The sequence below is a fragment of the Panthera tigris genome, chromosome D4, assembly GCF_018350195.1.
Source record: "Panthera tigris isolate Pti1 chromosome D4, P.tigris_Pti1_mat1.1, whole genome shotgun sequence".
Lineage (NCBI taxonomy): Eukaryota > Metazoa > Chordata > Mammalia > Carnivora > Felidae > Panthera > Panthera tigris.
In genome coordinates, this window is record NC_056672.1 from 86,273,371 (window position 1) to 86,290,831 (window position 17,461).

Genomic DNA, 17,461 nt, shown 5'->3' on the forward strand with positions numbered 1-17,461 from the left:
TCGTGGCGACCGGAAGTGGGCGGGAGGGCCGGAAGTGTAAGGGAATTTCCTGTGAGCTCGGCTTCCTCAACATGGCAGCGCCCTTGTCGGTGGAGGTGGAGTTCGGGTGAGTCACAGAGCTGGGGCACTGTGGGGATGGATTGAAGTCGTCGGGCCCGGAACTCCCCTCCCTCTGCTTTGGGGCCTGTCACGACCGAATCGCTGAGGCTCCTGGCGCCTTCCCAGAGCTACGCCATCCGCCTCGAAGAGTCTGAGAGGCTCGGTCTCCCTTGGCGACGAGACCGTATGTCCGGGAATAGAGGCGCAAGCCCGGGCGTGGAGGTGTCCTCTGGGCACTCCTCAGTTGCTCCGTGCCCTGCCGGACTCAAAAGGCATGACGTTAGCAGGCGGCCTCCTTACCTTGTTTACTAATCTCGTTTTGGACCAGTCCCGTTTGTCTGGCATCTGAGCTCCTAGAGCCGAAAAGGACTACCCTTCACCCCCAGATTTCTTCTTCGGGCAGCAATTTCCGCTTACACGGTTCCTGGAGCCTTGTTTCTCATGGGATGTGTGGCCGAGGCGGCACTCCTTCTCTTTCCCAAGATTTGGGGGTGTTAAACAGACCTGAACCTTTTTCAGGTCCTTCAGTAAACTGGCTGATTGCCTTCTGCAGATCTTGAGTCAGGCGAAGATACGGGGACAAATAAATAGCACAGTGGGGGAGAATAAGTTGACAGTGCAGTTATACACAAGACAAGAGGAACAGGAGTGGGACACACACACCCAATAGCTGAAGAAACACACATCAGGGAGGAAGCCTCCTCAAGCCACTATCTTCTATTCCCTACAAATGAGTTTGTCGTGTGATTTCAGAGCTGAGAGAAACTGCAGAGCTTGGAGGGAAGGTAAAGGAACTGAGACCCAAGAGATGGGTGGTATAATTTCGAGTCACATGGAAAAAGCTGGGACTAGATGTGTGTGTGCACGTGTGTGTGTGTGTGTGTGTGTGTGTGAAGATAAACAAGCCAAGGCTTATATGAAAGGAAAAATCTGAAATGGTAATCTAAAACCTCTACCCATAAATGCCTTTCCTTCCATTGGATGCCCTCAGTTTCTTTCATGTTTTCCCTTCACTGGATAGTCCATTCAGTAGTCATTATTGAGTGCCTATCATGTGCCAGGCAGTGAGCCAGGCACTGAGGATACAAAGATAAATAGAACTCTGTCCATGCCCTCCAGTGCTCAGTGTTTCTGTCCCTTAGAAGGGGCAGTCTCATGAATGTTAACTGCATTTTAATTGACAATATTGTCTGGCCCCATGGGTCCAATTAGAACTATGCTGGTCTGGTCTCCTCACTATTTTGCTTCACCGACCCTTGGCTCGGCTATGCCCCCTACGCCAGCCCTCCCGTAGCATGGAAGTTCTAGGAAGATCCCTGCTACTTTGACAGGCCCCAGCAGAGCTGAAAAGGGAGAAGCTGCAGACTACCGGTATCGAGGTTTCTCTGCAGTCAGCTTACCTTTCATTGTCACTGAGTCAGACCTGGTTTTTGTTCATCAGAAATGTTTTCCGTCTGCCAGGTACTGTGCTGGCAGCAGTGGGGAAGTCCTATAAGGAAAGTATGGTCCTTGCCTTCGAGAACTTACAAACCAGCTTAATTACCTCTTTTCTAGTCTAAACATCGCTAGCCTTAGCCTCCCTTACCTGCAAGAGCAAGAGTGAGCCCCACAACATTTCTCCCCCCGTCTACCCATCTTTGAACAGCTCCGCTCACCACCACAATGTCCCATGAGAATTGCAGCTTCTCAGGAAGCAAGAACATCTAAGGTGTATTTTAAACCCAGATTCCATCTCTCTTTGTGTCAATGCATGCTTTTGCCCCTGGCTTTTCCTTCATTTTCTCCATTTCTTCGCGGACTTCCTTCACCCTTCACTCTGAACCTGAGCAGATTTGCAAAGAAACCTTGCCCATCATTCTCTCCCTTTTGTTCCTGAGTGCCACTGTGATCCTTGAAGTGTGTGGTTAGCCCCTGACCAGATGTCGTCCTGTCCGTCCTACCTGCTTTGAGAGCCTCTCTAGACGACCTCTCATACCTTTCATCTTGTCAGGAACCAATTCTGCCGTCCTTTGTCTTGCCACCTGAAGTGTCCTTAGCGGAGCATTTTCTCAGGTCACACAAAATTCAAAGTATGCGGTAGAAATGTGTTTTGCGTCCCTGAGGTCCAGATGTGAGGGTCCCTCTCCTTTTCCTCTTATCCTTCCTCCTGAGACTGGTAGGTGTTGGCAAAGAGAGGCAATGCCATTGAGGCCAGAGAAGGAGGAGAAATGGGCATTTTCATTCGTTCAGCAAATACTTCTTGAGTGCCTGCTGTGTGCCAGGCTCTGTTTTAGGCCGAGCTTGCATTCCAGCAGGCAAAGGGAAATAAACAAAACTAAAAATACATGGGGTGATCAGATAGAGACAAGCTAGAAAAAGTGAGGGCAGTTTGAGGAGCGTATATACCACCCACTGGTACCAAGAAACACTCCTGTCACAAATTGGGGAGTGAAGGGAAAGGTGAAGTGTCTTTAGATGTAATTCCTTAACTGAGTTTGAACAGCAAACCCTATAGGACATAAGAAAATCTGGCTTTGGTTCTCTTCTGGGGTCAAAACAGGCCCCTTGCCCGCCTCCCGAATCTCTGCAGGGGCTGGGCGTTCACCTTCCACCCCTCCAGATGTGCTGGCAGCACAAACACCAGCCCCTCCCTTGAAGGCCACTGAACCCAGTGGTGACAGGTCACTCTGAGCCAGACTGCTTCTCCCTTACCCGCTTGCAAAGGGAAAAACAGCCTTGGCCTCTGAGCCTGGCACCACCAGGTTTGGCCGCTCTTGGTTGTTTGCCTGGGTTCCAGTGCCCCCAGTTCCCACCCCTCTTCTCTGACCCCCAACTCCTGAGCCCCTTGCCTGTCACCCTCCCCCACCCCAGCTGCTGCATGTGCCAGCCCCCACCCAGAAGAGAACGAGGCTCTTGGAAGGGGATAAATGGAGGCTCTGTGCAGGCTTGCAGCTGAAATGGCCCTGCGCGCGGCCACAGATGGGCCTCCTCTCCCCCTCCACATTTCTGCATCAACAAAGCGTGACCTTGTTTGGATGACAGTCGCCCCATGTTTCCCCCATGACAATGCTTGCCTTGCCTTTGCCTCCCAGTGGACTGTCTCAGGACATCTCTGTTCTCCGAAATTGGGAAAGGGTGGTGTAGCGGGAAGCGTCACATCCATCAAAAGTCCGTTAAGGCCTTCTCAGTTAAGATCCACGTGAAGTCCGAGATGGGAATCAGGAGACCCAGAGGAAGAAGCACTGTGGGGCATTGAAAGAGCCCTGGTGTCCGCATCATAAACCCCTGGCTTCTGGACTTGGCTCCGAGCATCTCTGCTGTCCCAGCCTCCCCTTGGCCAGGTGCTGGCACATAGAAGTGAGCCAAGGTCTGCCCTCAAGGGGCTTTCTGACCTTTGGGGAGTCTTGTTTTCTTCCTGCCAAGGCTGCTGGGGCTAAGCAGAAACCAGCTGGAATTCAAATCCCACTTCAGCCACTGCCTGTGTGACCGTGGACAAGTCACTTAACCTGTCCGGGCCTCCGTCTGCTTCTTCATCGGATACAACTAGTAATGTCTTCCTCCCTTCCTCCTTACCTGGGCTGCCCTCATAATGAAATGAGATGAAGAATATTCTTATGAATGGCAAAGTTATTGCTAAACCCAGTGGAGTCTCAACCTCCAGCACTGTGGTGTGCCCACCGGGCCCAGCAGTGAGTGGCACAAGCAGGGGCATTTCAAACCCTCCCCTGGCCCAAGGAGACCCCTCAACACACAGGGTCTCCACCGTGCCTGATGCTGGCTCCTCACCACTTCTGTAGATGGAAAGATTGAGGCTTGAGAACATGGAGTCACATGCCCAAGGTCTGGGCATCAGGCAGAGGTGGAGCACGGCCTCCATCTCAGGGCGACAGCTCCAAAGCTTGTTCTCTGCACCTGTATGCTAAGCTGCCTCTTGAGAAAGCGGAGGAGTAAAAATGAGAGTCTGCAAATTTGGGTACTTGATTATTGGTAGAGACTATCTGCACCCCACTTCACATTAGGAAGTCACATTTGAGGATCCGTCACAGTCTGGTACCCGAGCTGTTCCTGAGCCTTGGTCTGTGCGTCTCTTGGGCTTCTAATGCCAGCCCCTTCGGTTTTCAGTCTCCACCAGGTATTTGCAGGAGCTCACCCGGCTGTCTTTCTCTGGCCCTCCTTTGCAGAGGCGGCGCAGAGCTCCTGTTCGACGGCATAAAGAAGCATCAGGTCACCTTGCCTGGACAGGAGGAACCCTGTGAGTATGAGCATTCCGAGCCCCGCTCTGAGGGCCGCTGAGCAGGAGCCTGGGGTCACTCAGCTCTGTGCAAGGGGGAAGGGGCAGGGTTTCCCTGGCCAGTGGGAGAGGGGAGAGGGAGGAGGAGGCATCAGCATCCTCTCTGGGATGAGCCAGCTTTGTAGGAAGGAGATAGCATAGTTCAGTCCTTACAGATGCAGGTTCTGGATTCAGACAGACTCAAGTTTGAATCTCTCTAGAGCCTTAAGCCAGGCACCTCACCTCTCTGAGCTTTAGTGTTCTCACACGTGAGGTAGGGACAGAAATCCCTACATGCTAAAAGCTGTAGCGCGCATCTCTGCTGTTGTCGGATGGCAGCAGAGAGGCGTCCTCCTGAAGGGGGTCACCTTCAGCAAAAATAGAGCCGTGTGGATGGGCTCACGTGGTGAGAGGATTTAGATGAGGAGAAAAGTATCCAGCCAGAAAGGAGGTGTGATGGGGAAGGTTGACTGAGGGGGAGACAGTGGGTCGTTGGGGTTTTTTGGTTTTTTGTTTTTTGGTTTTTTTGGTCCATTTAAGTACTTGATCTTCTTCCTTTAACAAATGTACACTGAGCATGTCCTGTGTGGAAGACCATGTGCCAGGCACTGGGGAGACATGTAAAGAAGAGCCGGTCCCTGCCTTCACACTGGGTGGGGAGGGGGGTCGAAGAGGTAACTTGCAAGGGTCCAGCTGGGTAAATACTGGGGTAGCCTGGAGGCAGGGGCCCGGGCACCGCAACCCTGAAGGGGCTCGGCAGCCCTGGCAGTGGATCCTCGCCAGAACAAAGCGCTCAGGAATGGGAACCCGTCTCCACCTGGGGATGAGATGGCTCTGCGGGGAGGGGAGATCAGTCACATGAGGAGGCAGGGGAATGAGGTTCACGGAAGCGGGCCGTCGAGAAATGGTCATGAGGTTTGACAGGGTTCTTCTGGAACTGGACACACGTCTGCCAGGAATCAGACAATTCCCCAAATTCACTGGCTGCCAAGCTGTCTCTGACCGTCCCTTGGGTTGGAGAGCAGTGGCACAGGGTGGATCTGTGTGCCACATTCAGAGGCTGGGGACGCCCACCAAAGTACAGGACACTGCCATCCTTGAGCTGGGAGCGGGCATGAGGCTGGGGTTAAATTTCGGGATTGTGGGACCGTGTGCATCCCTGGTGAGGGAAGACTGGGGAAGACGAAGGTGACTGTTCCTTAGTTTGACAGGTGGCCACACAGCCTTGGGAGGGAACAAGGGGCTCTCAGAAGCTTCTCAAAGATTCAGCCTCAAAGACCTGGCCAGGAAGTTAGTAAAGTCTCACAGGTTAGGATTCGTTTCCCCTGCATTTGCATGGCAGGTTTAGTGATTCCAGTCCCCTTCATTCATCCACTGGCTGAGTGTTTACCGTGTGCCAGAGATGGGAGGAAGTACTTCGCGGTTGCGGTTGGCATATCTGGTTTTGAGTGCCCCCTTTGTAGCAGGCACCGTATTAGTTGCTGGGTATTCGGTGGTGAGCAAAACAGATGTGGTTCTCGCCCTAAATGGAGCATAATGGAAGTGGAGGCAGGCAGCAAACCGGGAAACACCTAATGTAAACTGCCCAGGTGGTGGGCATTGGCACGAGGAGAACACACAGGGGCTTTGAACGCGAGCCGGTGGTAAGGGCAGGCTTCTAAAGAGGTGGCTTTGAGGCGAAGACCTGAAGGATAGAAAGAAGCTGGCCTCATAAATTGGCAGGGAGAGCAGAGGTGCAGAGGGCCGTTCCAAGTAGAGGGGGTAGCTCTTGGTAAAAACCCTCAAGGTGGTCCAGGAACTGAAGAAAGGCCAGTGTGATGAGGGGCACAGGCTGAGTTTGGCGTGGTAGACCGCACCCCTGTTGGTTGTGCAAATAATTGTCACAGATTCCTAGGCGGTAGCTGCCGTTATCATTCCCGTTTTAAAAACTGGAAACCCAAACTCCGAGACATCAAGGTCCACACCGCGCAGTTATTTAAGTGGCAGAACTGGGATTTAGAACCAGACTTCAGGGTCTCCAAAGGCCTTGCGTGGTGCCACTAACTCCCTTGACCCACATGACCTCTCCTACCTGCAGTGTATTTTCTGGTTTTGACACTTTCATTCATTCATTCATTCATTCATTCATTCATTCATCCATGCCTTCAACAGCTACTTACTTTGATTTGTGTAATGACCATAGTAAATATTATCTATCAAGAAAACCAGATCTCTGAGAGAGACAGAAAGACCTGTCCAGAGTTGCAGAAATAGGGAGACTGGGCTAAGCGCAGATGTTTGATCTCTCATTCTCCATTTACTGCTTATGGGGCCGATGGGGCCTGTCCTCCCCTCTCTGGGATGGCCGAAAAGGAAGTGGGAGAGAAACTGAAATGGCCCCTTTACTCAGCCTTTGGGCCCTTGGCAGTGGATCTTTACCCCTGGTTCCCATTTTTGCCCTGCTGCGCCCAGAGGCATAGGTCACACCGCAGCCACGGAGCTGGCTGGCAGCTGCCAGACATCACCCTGGCACACAGGAGCCCAGCGGGTGCCGCCAGCAGAGTCTCACTCTTCCCCCAAGCCCGTGCCCAGCACTGTCGACTGGCAGCCTTCCCAGCCCGGGGGCTGCAACTTGGCCAAGCAGGTCTTGGAGACTCCAGCAGAGAAAATAGCAACCATAAGATTATGGATTGTGACAAGTCTCACAAACAAGGGGACTCCGGGGCCCTGGGTCCTGGGCCAGGGGAGAGCTTCCAACCGAGCCAACTTGGGAAAAGAGGATGGGCAAGGCCAAAGGGGGTGAGCTTGCAGGAGGAGCCCTGGCAGTGCGCGTTTGCAGATCACTTAGTTCCACGGGCCTCTTTTTTCCCATCTGTGAAACGGGAGGTTGGGTTAGATTTAGTCTTTATTGAGCTGGCTATCCATCGGACATCCACAGTCTGGGAAAGTTGCTTCCAGATCTGAGCATACAATTCTGGGAATCGGGATGTGTTGGTGAGAAGTTATGCGTGTAGAGGGGACCTCCTAACAGCCATCTCCGTGGAGCAGGCCTTGATTGGCAGAGGTTGGTAGCACCATCAGTTTCGGACATTGTGGCTGCTGGGGGCTGGCTTTTATACATCAAGAGCTCCTTCGGTGCAAGGCCCCCAGCCCGTGGTTGGTCAGTGGGCTGGAGCAAACCCAAAACTTCAGGGGAGACAGACTGTCCCCATGTGGGCCTTACCTGCCCTGGCCCCCAGGAGGAGACACTAGGCCTCACCTTTCCCTGCCCTTCTTCCTCTGCCCTGCCTTTGTATTACAGGGTGGCCCGGCCAGGGAGCTGGAGGGAGCTCCCGGGCGCTTTAAACTGCTTAGCATGCATTTCACAGCCTCTCTGGGGCCAGCTGTTCCTTTCTCTGCTCTGGGGCCTGTTTGCTGATCCCCTCCCCACCGCCCTCCTCTCCCCCAACCCCTCCCAGTCCCTGTGCAAAATTGCTTTTGAAAAGATCCACTTTCTGCTTAATTAAACAATGAGGAGCGTCCCCTGCACATCTGTAAACCTCCTTCTGAGGCCAGTTTAGCCCACAAACTGCTCCATTCTTACCCCCATTCACTTGTAAATAGACCCTCTGATGTTCCCTCTACCCTCTCTTCTCCTTTACTCCCCCCATCTCTGCTCTTTCTTCTCCCTTTTCAACTAAGGCCTGGGGTGGGCTCCCAGAAGAGCCTGGAGCCTGGTGGACTTGGTGGGAACTGGAGCGGTTTAACCTTATGGAGGAGAAGACTTAGGGGGTCTGGCTCTCCCAGAACTGAGTGGTGTGTGGAAGAGGGGCCACTTTTGTTGGTGTGGTCCCTGTGGGCCAACCAAGGCTCATTGGGTGCGAGTGTCAGGAAGATAGATTTCTGGTTGGGGGCAAGGTTCTCCCTGGAGGTGATCAAAGAGAGGCTGGATGTGGGTCTGTCGCAGGCGAGTTCAGGAGCAGATAAGATCTTGGGATTGTTCTCTTTCAGCCCAAGAACCTAGGATGGACACCAGTGGCAGGGAGGGGCTGCCACAGTGGGTGGTCAGTGTCCGCAGACAAGGACAGGTCCACTGGGTGAGCAATCCTGGTGGAAGCTTCCGTAGGTGCTAAGAGGGGAGTGTGTGGTGCCCCTTTGCCAACAGCCTGCAGGAGAGGGGTCTGGCAGCCAAGGGGATAAGGAGCCCTGAGTCACTGTGGCCAGAGGATATTGTCCTGTGCGGTGGACGCTCCACAGGGCCTGCTGCTCCCTTTATGCCTGAACCCTCACGGCAGCGCTTTGGGGTTTGGATCGCTGTCCCCGTATGTCAGGCTGACACTGCAACTGGTGCCCTCCCAGATGCCCTATCCAGGGCATCTAGCAGCAGCTCAGGGTCCCCCAGCTCCAGAACCCCAGCTCTTAACCACTCCGCCACAGAGCAGCAGCTCCCATTACTGCTGTTTCCCAAATGGGCGGGCCAGGCTTCCTTGCTGGAGACCTTGTATTAGGTGCCTATCAGATGCCGGCATTCTGGCCTCCACAGCCTCAGAATGTGATTCCTTCCACCTGGGCTGTCCTGGGAGCATCTTAGGGGTCTGAACATCGAAAATGGAAGGGAACACCTGGCTGGCTCAGTCAGTAGAGCTCTTGACCTTGGAGGTCATGAGTTCAAGCCCCACATTGTGTATAGAGTTTACTTTAAAAAAAAAAAAAAAAGATTTTTAAAATAATAAAGTTGAGGGAAGGCCAGTGTCTGGGGTCCCCTCACTGCTCCCAGCCCCCCACCCCATTCCCCCATTGCCTTTCCAGCTTTTGATGGCAGTGGATCCTACAGAAAACCCCAGCCAGTCCCAGCATTATCTGATGAGTCCTTGACTGTACTCCACCCCGGAGACTGTCCGAGCACATCCCCAGGGTGCCAGGGGCCTGAGCAGAGCTTGTGGAAGCTCAGGACACTGGGAGAGAGCAAAGGGTACGGGTTTTTCCTCCGGATCACAGAACAGTCACGGCGCTGACGTGCCAGGAACTTTATATGGATCGTCTGATTCAGTCCTCATGACCACTGTGTGAGGTGTTCTTACCACTCCCATTTCCCAAAGGAAGCTGCGGCTCAGAGAATCCCACGGCCAAGGTCATAGGACCAAGAAGTAATGGGTTTAAACTCAGAACTGGGACTGTCTGTGTTCCCAACCTCTTCTCCCTCCATAGTCGTCCACATGTCCAGCAAACATCTCAGGCGGGTTCTGTGTGTGAGATTGTGTGCTGTGTGCTGTGTGCTGTGGCCACACCAGGTCCTCAGAACACACTCTGGTTCCTAACGGTCATGCCGTTTAGGAACATGAATTTGAGCTGGATCTCGATAACATGCGTAGCCAGAGAAACAGGGAGCCCCAGCCCAGGCAGTGTGGGTTCTGTACCCATGGAGCAAACTTGGAGTACACGAGGAAGGAGAGGCCTCTTCCGGGGAAGACCTGTCTCAAGGCCCCTGCATGCCCTGCATGGTCTGGCCCCTGGCTACTGCTTTGGTCTCATCTGCTGATTGTCTTGCTTTCTCTGTTCTATTACCTTGAACCTGCCAATTCCATCCCGCCATTAAGTCTTCATGTGTATTCTTTCTCCTGCCTGGGATGCTTCCCCGTCCTGCCCTGCTCATCCATGAGGCCTCAGCATCAACATGAACGTCCTCAGAAAAGTTTTCCTGCACCCGCACAAAAGAGATAGCATTTATCACCACTGATTGAATAAGTGGTGGCCGTCTCCCCTGCTGGCCTGTTAGCTCCATGAGGGCGGGCTCTGCGTCCTTCTTGCTCATTGCCGTCTTCCTAGCACCTGGCACATAGTAGTTGCTCAGTAAATATTTGCCTTGCAAATCCCAGGAGGGAAACCACCCTCCGTGGGAGCGGGAAGGCAGGAGGACATAGAGGGGGAAGGTGGATCGAAGATTCCCCAGAGCCACCAGTCCCTGACTCTGCTTAACCCTTCCTCCTCCCCTGGGCGCCTTTGGAAGCCGACCATCTGGCTTGGAGATTATTTGCATATTGTCTGGGCCTCAGCAAGCCTAGCAAGATGTCCCTGGGGGTGTGTTTCAGGCCAGGCCGAGTGGCCCTTGCAGGCCTCCTTGTGAAGGGAGCCGTGAGTTCCACCTCTCCCCACCCCCAAATCCAGGCATGGGGGAACAATACGGTGGCCTCACCATGGAAACAGGCTATCAAGAATGTGGGCAGGCCTGGGGGGCACAGAAAAGGGAGGGAGTGACCTCAGCAAAGAGGAGCATCATGATAAATGAGCCCGTACCGACAGCGGACTCACCCCCCAGTCCACCCCTCTGGGACTCCATGATGGTGCCTTCACTTGGATGACCCCGACATGACCACTAGCCCTCTCCCCTCCCCCCAGCCTATCCAGGGTGAAGCAGAGCCCCCCCCCCCCCCGCCTCCTTTTGGAGGGAGCCCGGGCCTTTACCCAACGGGGTCCTGGTTCTGTACCGGCCAGCCAGGGCTGTGGAGGTACAGCTGGTGGCCCTCAGGCCAGGCACTGCCCAGTGCCTCTCAGCTCCTCCGCGCACGCAGGCACAACCCCGCCTGCCATGGCTGGCTGATGGATGCGTCAGACCCCGGCGGCTGTATCGAGCGGCAGCAAGATGTATGGGCTGGCGGCCCACCAGACAGCGCCAAGATGGAGGCCAAGGGGAAACCTCTGAAACCAGGCCTCAGGGAGAAACCCAGCCAGAGTGTAAACGGACCGCAGCTAGTCGGAGGCTGCACTCCCCATCCCCTGCCCACTCCAGGGACCATGAGGACTCGAATCTGCTTTGTGTAAAAGCAGGAATTAAAATCGAAAGGCGGCAGCCTCAGACATTGGACACTTTGCCCATGGCCCTGTGCTCTGCTGGCATACGACCCAGGGAAGTTGGCACGGAGCAGAGTGTCCGGGTCCATCCGGGGTGCAGCCTGCCTGCCTCCTAGAAGGCTCCCACGCGGGTCAGAGAGAATGCCTTAAAGTCCTGTCCAAGGCTGATGCTAGGGTGGAGACACGCTGCTGGGCCTAGACTGGGGCAGAACTGAGCTTCTCCTTGTCCAAGCCGATTTTCCCTCACCTGTGTGCCAGGGCTGTCGTTCTAGGCAGAGAAACCAAGGCACTACCTGGGCCTTTGTCCAGCTTCACCCTGGAGCTTTGTCTCGGGCATGTGTTCAGGACAGCAGACGCTTCTGAGAGACTAAGTCAGGATAGGGGTGGCTAGCCCCAGGCCCCTGCTGATTTCCCAGAGACCAGTTGTCTCCCCAGGACTTTGAGTTCTCAGGTGGTCTCGGGGAGAGAAGGAACTCCTGCAGCCTTAGGAGAGAGTCTGTTGGAGGTGTGGATAGTTGAGAGCCATAGGCTTTGAGGAGTTTATAGAGCCAGATTTCAGTGTGCCGTGGCCAGGGACCCTGTTCCTAGGAAAGGAGAGGTGACCCAGGGGATAGATGGCTCTGAGCCTCCACATGATGTGCAAAGAGCTTGGTGACTGTCCCAGAACCAGAGTGGCAGATCTCAGTGTCCAGCTGGGAAGGAAAGGCCCTTTCAGTCCTGAACCTCTTGCCTCTTCAGCGTGGCCGTCCCCGGCCTGGGGGGCTCTGTGAAGGTGGGGGCAATGGGGCAGTGATTTGTCAGCGTCTCCGGCGGGTGAAGGATCCTTCTCTCCCTCTGCCAGAGGAAATTAACTGATGTTATCGGCTCAGCAATTGTTTTTCTTCCCTCACAAAGGGAAATATATGCAGACCCCTCCAAGAGCAAAGATGAATCCCCCCTTCTGGGACTGGCTGGAGAGAGAAAGGTGGAGGGGGCTCTTCAGGGCCCTCTCAGAAGCCTATCTGTGGCAGCTTCGAACCATCTTCCGGAACTTGTGGGGGCCTGTCTCCCAGCCCTTTCACATGTGACAGTTCCTACGGCTGTCTGTCTTGAGGCCCCGTCACCTCCTTAAGTCTTGAGCAGAGCCACTTTCTCTGAAGACCTCTCTGGCAGGGCACCAACCTCCTAACCCATTTCCTCACCTTGGGAATCCACAAGTTCTGGGGCCATGAAAGCCTGGTCTAAAAGACGCCCCCAGAATCCTATGTCCACTTCTGATCCAGGCAAGTCTCTGAGGGCCAGAAATCATTGGGGTTTGGCAATAGTTTGTTCTGTGCCTTCCTTTCCAGGGGACATCCGGAACCTCCTTGTCTGGATCAAGAAGAACTTGCTAAAAGAGCGGCCAGAGTTGTTCATCCAGGGAGATAGCGTGTGAGTCCCTTCCTCCTCCTTCCCCGAGGAGGGCAGGCGGTGGTTTTGGGGGGAGGGGAGTGGAGGTTTGAACCCCTATCCTTGGGTTCCCCTACAGTCTTCTTGGGGTCCTCTTCCCTTTATCCTCCCTTTGTCTCTGGGCCTCAGCTATTCTCTCCATACAGAAAGTACTGAGAAAAAGATGCTGCCCTTGCAAGGTCCCTTTCATCCCCCGACAATTTGGGACTGTCGTCCCGTACAACTTTCTGTGATGATGCAAATGCTGTGTGTCTATGCTGTCCGGTAGAGTCGCTAAGCACATGAGCCTTTTGAGCCCTGGAAATGTGAATAGAGGCTCACAGGTGCGTTGGAGCACACGGGTCTAGAATTCCAGGGAGTCAGTGTGCGCACGTGTACGCGCACGTGTACACACACGTGGACGCACACACGCACATTTGTGCTCACTGGGGACACCCTTACACCTAGCCCAAAGCATCCGTACCTGTCCAAGGCCTAGCCCGGCCTCCTGGGAAAGGAGCCATGTGCCAAGAGTCGCTGTGCTTCTATAAGAAGGCCAGCCTAATGTGAAAAAGAGGTGGGCAAGGTGCTTGTGGGACTCAGTCATCCCCTTGAAGCAGAGGTCACCAGCACGCCCTGGGGGGCTAAGGCTGCCATTCAGACCCCTGGCCCGGGTCACAGTCCAGCGGTGATGGAAGCTGCCCCCAAGGACAGTTGCGCTCCTTGGGCTGCTGCCAGCAGGAGCCAGACCGATACCTGTCCAGACATCAGCCTACCCAGCCTTACACCAGACAGGGCCACTCCTGGGCATGTGGGGGCTGGAGGCCACTGGCAGCCCTCCCTGATTCTGAAGAGCCAAGATAGTCTCCTCTCCAGCACGGGCATGTGGGAGGCCTGGGACAGTGAGGTGAGACACCTGGAAAAATATGCTGCTACCAGGGTCACCATGATGGACACGCATCATGCCATCTCATCTGGCACAGTCCGGGAGGAAGGCTGTGAGTTAGGCCATTTTCAGTTGAGGACACTGATGCCGGGAGAAACAAAATGAGTTGCCTGAGGTCTGGGAGGTGGTGCTGGAATTTGCACCTGTTTTCCATCCCAAAGGCCATGACTGTCTGGCCTGGTTTCCCGTAGACTCAGAGTGTCCCCTCCTCTTCCTGGGTGATCTTCGATCAGAACCTCGGGAGGAAAATCTTCCACCGCACCGTCCTCCGGCCCAAGTCTCTCAGCCTCTCTACCCCTGCTGCCTCCTGCCTCCTGCCTCCTGCCTCCTGCCCCCTGCCCCCTGCCCTTCACTGCCTGCTCCTCACTCCCTCTTTCCCACAGGCGGCCAGGAATTCTGGTGCTCGTTAACGATGCCGACTGGGAACTGCTGGTCAGTACCTTGGGGGATATCCCTCCCCTCACTGCTTCCCTAGGACAGCCTTCGGCCTTTCATCAGGCCCAGAGGGGGTGGCTGGTTGGTCCTCTGTCCCACTTGGCCTCCAACCTGAGGCCACTCAAGTCTCCCGTCCCGGGAAGGAAGGAACGGGTAGCTGGGGGAAGTGTGCTTTCCTCCGTCCTGGAGATGTGCAAATTAACGTCAGGGCACCCGTTTTTCTGGTAGATTTTATCCTTCTCTCCCAAAGCATCCGGGCCCCCCCTTCCCTCCCGACCGCTGAGGAGAGGCTGGAAGAAGGGCCCTGACACTCTCCTCTCTCTCCTGGACCAGGGTGAGCTGGACTACCAGCTGCAGGACCAGGACAGCATCCTCTTCATATCCACGCTGCACGGCGGCTGAGGGCCCCGCACTGTGCCCAGGCTCCCTTGGGGTGGGGAGAAGAGAACAATCAGACATCCCCTGGGGCCCTGCTTCCAGGTCTCCCTGTCCCCCTTGGCCGCTTTCTTCCCTGCTCTGTCCCCCGAGCTCCCTCCAGGCAGGGAAAAGAGGCCAGGTGCTAAAAATGAGCCTTTCTCAGGCACGTGAGTGGGGGTGGGCAGGCTCAGCCCTGCCTCCCTTCCCAGCAGCTGAGGTGGGGGAGGGTGCCCCTCTGGTTGGTCACAACATGAAGGGGGCTCCGTGGCCAGGTGACCCAGCCACCTCCCACTCCTTGTATCTCAATCTAAACACTGAGTGACCACTGACAGGCTCCAACTCCTGGGCTGTAGCGTCTTCGAGGAGAAGAGGAATGGACCCGAATAGCTTATAGGAGCCCCCTCCCTTCTCAAAGATGGGAGGAGTCTCTGCCTCAGTTTCCCCATCCAGACAGCAGAGGGCTCTGGCCATCCCCCACTGATATCATTATGGAACCCCAGCTGGGGTCCCCTATTCAGTGCTGACTCCCCCCTCCCAGCAGCTGCTCTTCCAGCCACACCCCTCCTCCTGCTCCCCCAGCCCCAGCCCTTGACCCTGGCTGGCCTTCCCCCCCACACACAGGCCACCAGATGGGCTCCTGAGACCCTCCCCCAGCAAAAGGCTGCCTGCAGCCCATTCTGGAGAGAGAGAGCAGGCAAAAGCTTGAACTGGCAGATAGCGGCCTAGGGAGTCAGAGTGCCTCAGTTTCCTCTTCAGTGGCAATTGAGTATTTATAGTATCTGAAAGCAGGCTTGATACTTGATGGCACAAATGGAGACTTCATCTCCTTTCCCACCTCCTGCAGGAAGCAGGATGGGGGCAGGCAGCACCTGGTAGGCAGGATGGTTCGCCCCTCCTCCCTCCATCCCTTCTGGAAGTCTTGGGGCCTCAGTGTCTGCAACAGCTGGCCTTGGGCAAATAAAAGACTAGGTTGTTTACTAGCTTTGCCTGGAGCTTCATCCTTAGAAACCAGTGGCACCTCACATCCCCCCAGCCATGGTCCCCGGTCCAGTCTCTGCCCCAGCCAAGGGCTTTCAGAGCTGCCCTTCACCCAACAGAGGGCAGGGGTTGAAACCCAGACTACACAGGCTGTCTAGGAGGGGGTGATCCGACATGGCCGTCTGGAGACAGGGATGGCAAAGCCAGTCTGTGCTGACCTGTCTGGGTCCCAGGACACTTCTCTACTTTGTCTGTCTGAGGCTAGGCTTTGTCCCACCAGCTGCAGCCCCAGAATGCAGAATGGGGGTGGCATATAAGACTGCTGAACCTCCCTTCCCATGACCTGGAGGAAAAGCCTTGCTGGAAGGAAACCTCAAAAAAAAAAAAAAAAAAAAAAAAATTAGGGCATTAACATCATCCCACCCAAAACATTGCTTTCTATTAAATGTCAATGGTTTAAGGTGGAATTTCTCTCATTCTTTGGAGATGAAAGTGCCAAGTGGTTGTCTCGGCAGCGTTGGGGATGGGGGCGATGTGTGTGCACATCATTCTCAAGGCCTAGGGGGACACACGACCCCTGGCTTCTGGGCTTCTTTCCAGTGCTCTGGGGGTAGAGACCTCCTGGGTTGCATAGGTGGGGGCCAGCCATGTTGGGGTTATGGGTAGGAGCTGGTCTGAGTGCGAGTTAAGGCCAGTGTTGGGGTCCAAGTGCTGTCTAGAAAGGCTGTATGACCAACCCGCCCAAGGTGCTGAGGCCAGGATCTCCATGTTAGGGAACAGACCAAGGGATTTGAAATGGCCCCCTACAATCTCACTGATTCCTGTAACCTGGAGGTGCCTCCCTGCCTCCAGCCCCACTGGAATGGCCCATTGTCCCACCTGGGATTCCAAGTCCTGGAAACTGGACGATAGTGTTCCTTTCCTGCCTGCACCGGGAAGAGGGAGAGTAGATTCAGGATATCCCTTCTGCCAGGGCACCCCCATTTAATGCTGAGGAGTAGGGCAGGAGGATGCACTGAGAAAACCAGGTTCCCTGTGGGAAGGAATGCCAGCAGCACCGCCGAAACTGGCCCAAGCGCTCTCCAGCATTTCGGGTCTTTTTCAGCCCCCATCGGGTCAGGAACAGGTGACCTGGGCTCAGCCCCAGGAACGCTCAACTGCTCCCTGCCGCCCCCCCTCCCCCGCAACTCCTGACCCCCCACTTGTGAGGAAATAAACAAATAAGTAAACCCCACTATCTCCGAAGATTTGTCTTTAATGAAAAGGATTCGTTTGTCCAAGTTCTGTTTCCAAAGCCGAGGCGATTGCCCGGCTGGAGCGCATCATTCCCGACGCTTCTCCGACTCCTGACTCCTGCAGCGGCTAGAGGAGGCTCAGCCCATCGGTCCGTCTGGAGGGGCTGGCGGGAGGGGTCGGTTTATTTGGGATTTAGGGGTCGGTTTAGGTTTTTTTGTCTGGGGTGTGTTGGTGGGAGCTAGGTTAAAACCAATTCAAAACGAATTAGCGAGCGCGTTCCGCCGGCATCTTCTTTCGCCCCCGACTTGCTGCGGCTCGGGCCGAGGGCGGGCTACCCGGACCACATTCGTGCTCCGCCGCGGCGTGCCAGCTTCGTTCCCGGCCGAAATTTGAAAAAGGGGAAAACGACGCGATCGACTGGAGGCCCCCGCCATCCACGACTGGTCACCCGCAGAGGAGGAGGAGAAGGACGACGACGACGACGAGGAGGATGGCGGCGCTGGTGGCAGGGACCGGCGTCCCTCCTTTGCGCGCCCGGCCGGGGCCGCGATCCTCGCGCTGGGGCCAGCCAGCCGCCTCCCCGAGGGGTCTCGCCCGCGCCGAGCTCTGTCCCTGCGGCTCCCGCCCCTGTTGCGCCCGGAGCTCAGCCACAGATGTCCAGCCACAATTCTCGGTTGGCCGCAGACTCGTACAAGAATTGCGTTTGGACAATCAGTGGCGAAGCCCCCGAGTTCGGGGCCCCGGTCTCCTGCGTGCGGGGTTCCGCTTGGCTTCTTAAAAGCGCCGGACCAGGAGATCTCCGGAGCTGCGCCTCCCACTACCTCGCAGACGCTCAGCGGCAGCGGCCCATCCCGCGGTAAGGTGGCCGAGCAAGCACGCGGATCCCG

The 17,461-nt window shown here is 55.5% G+C and overlaps 1 protein-coding gene across 1 annotated transcript; it reads left to right on the forward strand.

Moving 5' to 3' along the window:
* The first annotated feature begins 2 nt into the window (after positions 1-2).
* URM1 (ubiquitin related modifier 1) lies at positions 3-16,507 on the forward strand. Its single transcript, XM_007094466.2, has 5 exons — positions 3-106; positions 4,260-4,330; positions 12,484-12,565; positions 13,892-13,940; positions 14,277-16,507. The coding sequence occupies exons 1-5, from the start codon at positions 72-74 to the stop codon at positions 14,343-14,345; spliced, it is 306 nt and encodes a 101-aa protein (XP_007094528.2). The 5' UTR covers positions 3-71; the 3' UTR covers positions 14,346-16,507.
* The last annotated feature ends 954 nt before the right edge of the window (positions 16,508-17,461 follow it).